General features: G+C 38.5%; 1 protein-coding gene across 5 annotated transcripts in view; it reads right to left on the reverse strand.

Annotated features, from left to right (window-relative positions):
* Positions 1–8,305, reverse strand: part of HNRNPR (heterogeneous nuclear ribonucleoprotein R) — a 36,850-nt gene that overhangs the window by 15,836 nt on the left and 12,709 nt on the right. For all 5 annotated transcript variants that reach the window (XM_008572837.1, XM_008572842.1, XM_008572849.1 and 2 more), the window contains one exon: positions 1,001–1,177. In XM_008572837.1, the coding sequence (XP_008571059.1) occupies positions 1,001–1,177 (177 nt within the window). The remainder of the gene's footprint in view (positions 1–1,000; positions 1,178–8,305) is intronic.

The raw sequence follows: 8,305 nt of genomic DNA on the forward strand, positions 1-8,305 counted from the left end.
ATGCGGACCGGTTCCCGCTCACTGGCTGAGCGGGGCACGGGGGCGGCGCCGAGGGTTGCGATCCCGTTGCCGGTCCCCGGTCTGGTACGGGGGCAACACTGGGGGTTGCGATCCGTTGCCAGACACGGAAAGAGGAGACAAAAGACAAAAAAAAAAAAAATACTGAGTTAGGTGTGCCTTAATACAGTAGAAGTGAAGATATACTTAATTTGCAGAACTTTGTTACTGTGCAATAAGCTCGAAGTGGTTAAAAAAAAAAAAAATCCTAGAAAAAGGAAATTATTAGAAAATTGGCTATAAAACAGTAGAAAAGGAGAGAGATTAAAGACAGAGAGGACTCAAGGGCCTGGAAAGAAAAATATAGAAAATAACAAGAATACATTTAGAAAATAAATAACTGTATGATTAGGCAATAACAAAAATAAAATGATTCACAACCATTTCCTGAATTGAGTCCTAAAAGTCACTGTCATCTACTGTTATGGTCCCCAGAACCCATCCCAGCCTTCATTATACTTTAAGAATCCTATCCTAAATAACAAAAATAAAATGATTCACAACCATTTCCTGAATTGAGTCCTAAAAGTCACTGTCACCTACTGTTATGGTCCCCAGAACCCATCCCAGCCTTCATTATACTTTAAGAATCCTATCCTAAAGTTTAACATCAAGAACGGACATCCTCTTTGTCTAAAACCAAAAAAAGAACTACAGAAGCCAAATATTCAAATGAAATTTTTGATACTAATCAATCTGATGGATAACTTCTTAGAATCATGGGAAACTTTCTGTAACACATTATTTCTTGAGTATTTCCATTTCTTTTTTACTTTAGTGAGAAAAAATAAAGCAAAGGGCACATACCAACTCAGTCAATGTAAAAACATTCAAAGCAAAGACTAAAGAAAAAAAGACAATGTTAACTGCAAACATTTTTTAACTGAGGTTTACTTCCTCAAATAGTGACTTGCTAGACAGTGGATATTTGTTTATCACATACCAGTTTAACAGCCTCCTGTGCAGCTTCCTTTCCACAGAAGGTGATAAAAGCATACCCTCTGTTCTGACCAGACAGTGGATCCATCATAAGACGTAGATCCCAAATGGGACCAGCCTTCTCAAAAAGGGGCACCAATTCATCCTCATACAAATCTCTTGGTATTTTACCTACAAAGACCTGAAATAAAACTTCCTTATTAGAATCCAACATAAGCATTTAAATTTAGAACCATAAAGTCTAACTGCTCTTTTTTTAGGGTGTGGGTGCACAAGATGGTTATGGAAGGATGAGGACAATTTGAATCTTGCTGTTGACTTGCAGAGCTAACCCTGATTTTTATTATAATAACGTTAGGTTATCAACAAAGAACAATATTCTATATTGAAAAATGGAAACTGATAAGACTGTGCAAAATTTGTACTATCATTATAAATTTTGAATTTTTATAATTACTTTTTCTTATAAAAACAAAGTAAAGGGCATACATGTGTCTTCATGTTAATACAATATCTACATTTTAAAAAAAAACAATAATTGAATAAAAGATTAATGTGGCCTTCCCCAAATTTTCTCCTCAACTCTAAAATCTTTACTATTTGAACAGCAACCACAATATTTTTCAGAAACTCATCCTTAAATCTATCCCTTTCTCTATCAGGATATTAAATTTTAAGGTATTAAAAAAAATTCTTCACCATTTGAAGAACTTGTGATCTTTAATTATAAATTTATATAGTATATAGGATTAAAATACAATTTAATTGTATCATTAATACAATAACAATAAAATAAAAAGAAAAACTCTCTCAGTATTTGATATCAGACTAAAATTTTCTTCAAGCTTGTGCAATGTCAGCAACATTAAAAACAATCTTTTATGTTAAAACATTTGCAATCCACATACAAAATCTGAAAGAGTAAATTAGTATTTGCATGAGAGAAATTTTCTGGTGAAACTCACCTACATTAATATTTCATATTTTGAATAGTGACCTGAACCATAGGCAATTTTATTATTGGATATTAAGTTTCTGAAGTTAAGGTCTATAACAGCTGTGCTCTCTTGAGACAGTCCTTTCCAAAATGATCAGACTCACCCTCAATGCTATCTGGTAAAACTTGTTTATTTGATCCCTAGCATTATTCTCATTCAACAGCTATTCCAATTCTTCTATCTTCTTAAGGTCCCCAGTCCTCATTCACTAAGCCTCATTCCAAGGAGATCATCTGAAAGTCATTGGTTTCCCCATATTCCTTCTTCTCAACCTTAAAAACCTCTCTCAATATCTACTTTCACTTCTTTCCATCAAATATGAGAGAAGATTTTACCTTCCTTCCAAGGTTAACTCCTTAACCCTAACAAATAATCCCATTTCTTCTTGCCACCTTCTTCTGGAAATAATTGCAAACCTTTATTCCTTCAACTCTCCTATTTTGCTCAGTACATCCTTCTCTTCCCACTGGTTCCTTCCTCTGTCTTCAAACAATCCAAACCTATCGTAACGAAACAAAATACATACAATAAAACCCACCTCACTTTAGCCTATATTATATATGTTTCCTTTCACTGTTAAATGTTTTGAACACATGGTCTACATCTGTTTTGTTCCCCACTCATGCAGTTATTATTTCAATACCTCTACTATATGCTTAATACTTGAAGCTACAGAGAAGTATAAATAAGACATCTATGGCATCATCCCTTTTAGGTATCCAAGAGGGTTTGGATCCCCGTGCCAGGCAGCTGCCAAAAAAACCCCCCAACAAATGCTATTAAAGATACAAAATACCGTGTATGTGATTTCAGTGATGTCCTTGCAGAATTATCCAACAAAACTCACTGAAAAGCACACGGCATCTATGCTCTCTTTTACACTCTAAAATTGGCTTCTTCCTCTAACTCCAAACTGTGTGCCCAGATATCATTAATGGACTTTTAAAAATTTTTATTGAATAATAATTGATTATACATATTTTGGGGGTTGAGATATGTTAATATGTTAATCAAATCAATATTATGAGCATATATATTGTTATAAATCATATTTATTCTTTATGCCCCTTATCCAGTCTCTCCCCATTCCTCCCTCCCTCCCCCCTCTAATTACCCTAGATTTCTTCTCTCCTACTGAAAGAGTACAAGGCCCTCTTCTTCCCTGCCACCTCCTCCAAGCAACTCCATCTGAGGAGCACAGCTGCAGCTTTTGCTGGCTCCTGCTCTGTGCACTCAGAGCTCAAGCCTTAAAGTGGCCGTGGCACAAAATGGTCGGAGCTTTTTTCTTTCTCTCATCATGGCTTCTCCCACCTTCATGAACTCTGTAGGTCTCTCCTCCTCTTCCCGTGAGCTCCAGAGGCCCCAGCTTGTCTGCTGTTGCTTTTTTATACTTGTAAATTGCTTGATTTGTGGGAGAGAGTGACGTTGGGGACCGTCTATTCCACCATCTTGATCAGAAGCCCCATTAATGGACTTCTAATGATGAAATTCAAAGGTCTTTTTCCCACCTCAGTTCCCCTCATCCTTGCGTTCTCTACAAGCAGTAATACTGGTGATGCTACCTTCTCAAATTTCTCTTCCCCTAAGTATTCAGAATGCTTCACTAACCTGGTCTTTGTGCCTGTAATTACCGCTCCTATATCCTTTCCATGGTGCTTCCTCCACCCACCTAATAATCTGTGTGTGTCCCAGAGTTATGGCTCTATCTCCTATTCTTCATTGTATTTTCTTCACTTTTAAAGATCACATCCATGGGCCGGCCCGTGGCTCACTCGGTAGAGTGCGGTGCTGATAACACCAAGGCCGCGGGTTCGGATCCTATATAGGGATGGCCGGTTTGCTCACTGGCTGAGCGTGGTGCTGAAAATACCAAGCCAAGGGTTGAGATCCCCTTACTTGTCATCTTTAAAAAAAAAAAAAAAAAAAAGATCACATCCATTACCAAAATCTACAACTATACAACCATTTCCCAGATCTACATCCCAAGAGCTAATTCTGTATCTCCAACTGCCTCTTAAACATTTCCTCTTGGTTATCCTAATTTTATCTCAAATCATCAATAAGTCTAGGGTTGCCAATTTTTTGGTTTTTGAATCTATGTATCTATCTATATATATATTTACATATATATATAGATAGATGTTATAAATGTACATACAGACAAGGATGAATATATATCGGAATAATGCTAACAGTGGCTATAAATGCATGAAAAAATTGTTCTATTTAAACTTTTTCCTTAATTATATTTTCTAAACAGCCTATGATGAAGATATGCTTGTAACAATTGTTTCCTTTTTCCAAAAATCAAAATGACTAAAACCCACCCCCCGTTAACTGGATCCTCTGATTTTCCCCATTTATCTTTGGGAGAACATAATTTTCTGCTGCTCTTCTCCCCACCCCCTTTGCACCTGAGGAAATACTTCCATAAATAGAACCATCAGATATTTTCAATCCCTCCCATTACCATCCATATCCAATTAATCTTTTAAGTATCAGTTTGAAGTTGCCCAATGTATAATGCCTAGCCTATACAGACTCCCTCCCTACTCACAGAACTTGTTCAAATCTTTCATGAGACAAGTAATCATGTATACCTTGGACTCATTGCCATATTTTTCTAGATTCTAGAAATACAGTGACTACCCACAGACAAGGTCTAGGCATTCATGAAGCATATATTCTACCGATAGAGACAGAAAAATTAAAAGACACACACACACAATATGACTTCAGGATGTATTCAATGATAAGAACAAAAACACCAGGAGGAAGGGATAAGTAACAGAGTTGTGTTTAAACTAGAAGGGTCTCTCTAAGCAGGTAAATTTGAGCTGACATCTGAGACAATTAAGTAAAAACCTGAGGAAAGAGCATTCCAAGCTGAGGGAACAAGTACAAAAGGCTGTGAGATGAGAGCACACTGGACATATCTGAAGAACAGCAAATAGCCCAATGACTAGAATGGAAAGTCCATTCCGGTGACAGTGGTGGGTAGAGAGAGAAACCAGATTAAGTGAAACCATGGTTAGGAGTTTGCACTTTATCCCAGGTGGATGTATTGGAAAGCTGTCAGAATGTTTTAAACAGACAAATGACTGGGCATAATTTATGTTCTACAATAAACATTCTGGCAACTGGGTAGAAAATGGGTTGTATGGAGAGAAAGACTGACCAGTCAGGTTAACAGGGCACTCCGGGCAAGAGATGACGGTGGCTTGGCATAGTAGGGTGATAGTGATGAAGGTGGTGAGAATGTGAGAAATGGCAAGTTTTTAGGTTGGATTCAAATCTACATTTTAGTTACCTTGGGCAAGTCTCAATCAGTGAGTCTCAATTTCCTCCTCTGGGAGTAATATCAGCAAGAGGTTAAATTTCTGTGCAAGCAGAGAGGCCATGTCTTGTTCCTTATTTTATTCCCAGCATTGAACACAGTGACTGGGACATAATACCTGTTCATCTTTGAATGTATGAATAAATATTTACCTCGTACTTTTAACTTCTGCACTAGATCCCATCCTTACTCTCCTTCCTACTCAAGGATACTTGTTACAGCAATAATTTTATCATCAATTTTCCTTTTCTACTGTGGAAAAGTAGTTTTCTTTCCTTTTACTCCTATCAGCACACAAAAATGTTATAATTTCTCCATTAAAATTTAAACAGAAATAGATCTTGACTATATAACCGCTTCTGCTACTGTTCCATTTTTCTGCTGCCCTTTGTAGCAAAATTCCTCAAAAGAGCTATATATACTTGGTGTCTCAAATTCCTTATCTCCCACTCTCTCGATTCTTCTCTGAATCTGGCTTTCACCACCATTCTTGTCAAAGTGACTAATGACCTCTGTTGCCACAACCAAGAGTCAATTCTCAGTCCTCATCTTAACTGGAAACTGTGATATAATTGACCAGTCCCCCTTCTGGGAAAACTTTCTTTGGTTGACTTCTTCTTTTTTTTTTTTTTTAAAGATGACCGGTAAGGGGATCTCAACCCCCAGCTTGGTGTTGTCAGCACCACGCTCAGCCAGTGAGCAAACCGGCCATCCCCATATAGGATCCGAACCCATGGCCTTGGCGTTATCAGCACCGCACTCTCCCGAGTGAGCCACGGGGCCGGCCCTTTGGTTGACTTCTGGGACACCACACTTCTGGTTTTTCTCTTACCTCATTAGATCTTTCTTCTCAGTTTCCTTTCCTAGTTCCTCCTCATTTTCTCCAACTCTAAATGTTGGAGGGCTGTGGAGCTCAAGCCTCAGACCTTTCCTCTACCTACAGACACTTCCTTGGTGACCACACCCAAACTGATGGGTTTTAAATACCACTTGAACGCTTATACCTCCCACATTTATAATCTCCAGCTAGAACTTGCCCATGAACTCCGGGCTCATATAAGCAACTGTTCACTCAACGGCTCCACCTGGATGTCTAAGAGACATGTAACTTGTAACATGTCCAGGACTGGACTACTACCTTTCAACCCTGTTAACTTGCTCTTCTCTACAGTCATCCTCATTTCAGTAAATTTCAACTCTACCCTTTCAACTGCTCAGGTCAAAAGCCTTGAAGTCATCCTTGGCTCCTTTATCTCATAACCCCATCCATATCCAGCCTGTCAATAAATCCTGTTAGATCTGCCTTTACAGTATCTAGAATCTGACTATTATTTACCAGCTTCAGCTATACTGCCCTGTATATCAACCCTATGAAAGAGCATGCATTAACAGGTCATAGCACTAAAAGAGAGCTTCTGATAAAAGGTATCCTGAGGCAAGAAATACACAAGAATAATTGGTATTAATTGTGAGATGTGGGCCAGCCCGTGGCTCACTCGGGAGAGTGCGGTGCTGATAACACCAAGGACCCGGGTTCGGATCCCACATAGGGATGGCCGGTTCGCTCACTGGCTGAGCGTGGTGCTGACAACACCAAGTCAAGGGTTAAGATCCCCTTACCGGTCATCTTCTTAAAAAAAAAAAAAAAAAAAAAAAAAAATTGTGAGATGTATCTTTTGGTGTGCATTGGCTCTCTGGCCTTGTCTGGTTAGTTTGTTTGCACCTGGACAGTACGGGAATTTGAACCTGTGACCTTCATGTTATAAGGCTGCACTCTAACCAACTGAACTAATCAGCCAGCCCTAGAGTATTTTTATATTTGAGTTTATTTGTATTTGAGGATTTAAAAACTGTTCTGCTAGGGGCCGGCCCGTGGCTCACTCGGGAGAGTGTGGTGCTGATAACACCAAGGCCACGGGTTCGGATCCTATATAGGGATGGCCGGTTCGCTCACTGGCTGAGCGTGGTGCTGACAACACCAAGCCAAGGGTTAAGATCCCCTTACCAGTCATCTTTTTAAAAAACTTAAAAAATAAAAAAACATACATAAAAACTAAATTCACTAATTAATTAAAAAATATAAATAATAAAAAATGTTCTGGGAAGTTCTGCTTTATATCCTTTCTATTAATGTAATGCAATGGTGTTTAATAATTATATCTTGCATCATTCATATCTTCCCCCTCACCATTACAAATATATGTAAAGCAAAGAAAGAGCACACACAGTGGCACTATGAAAATATATCTGACACACAGCTATGTGTCAGATTATTATTCTATTTATATTACACTTGTGCCTATATTTTTAGAACCAGACAGGTTTGCTTCATTAAGCAAAACTAAAGTGAAATATCTGTATTTTCAGGAAAAGTAATTAAAGAATTGACTAATCAGTTTACAGAAAGGATTCATAAGAACAAGCTACTTGTACCCTAAATATTAGTTGGATGTTGAAAGTCCAACTTACAGACTTTCTATATAAATACTACTTTACTTTAGGGGCCAGCCCGGTGGCGCACTGGATAGTGCGCCGCTTGGGAAGCGCGGCGGCGCTCCCGCCTGAGGGTTCGGATCCCACATACAGACCGGTTCCCGCTCACTGGCTGAGCGAGGCGCGGGAGCAACGCCGAGGGTTGCAATCCCGTTGCCGGTCCCCGGTCCAGTACGGGGGCGACACTGAGGGTTGCGATCCGTTGCCGGACACGGAAAAAGACAAAAAAAAAAAAAATACTACTTTACTTTAAAAGAAACATCGACAAATCTGTGGTTAAAGTTCCCAATATTATAACCACCAGGGTCCATGAAGATACAGACCACTGAAAATACTGGTTTATCTGAGAAACAGGAAATGGCCTCATTTCAGGATCAATTTAACTTAGAACTTAAAAAGAATTCAAAAGGCAAAAATACAGTTTTCAAAAACTACTTCAGCTCTGCTCCTTTTAAAGTGTTTTTTTTTTTTTTTTTTTTTT

The sequence above is a fragment of the Galeopterus variegatus genome, unplaced genomic scaffold, assembly GCF_000696425.1.
Source record: "Galeopterus variegatus unplaced genomic scaffold, G_variegatus-3.0.2 Scaffold50, whole genome shotgun sequence".
Lineage (NCBI taxonomy): Eukaryota > Metazoa > Chordata > Mammalia > Dermoptera > Cynocephalidae > Galeopterus > Galeopterus variegatus.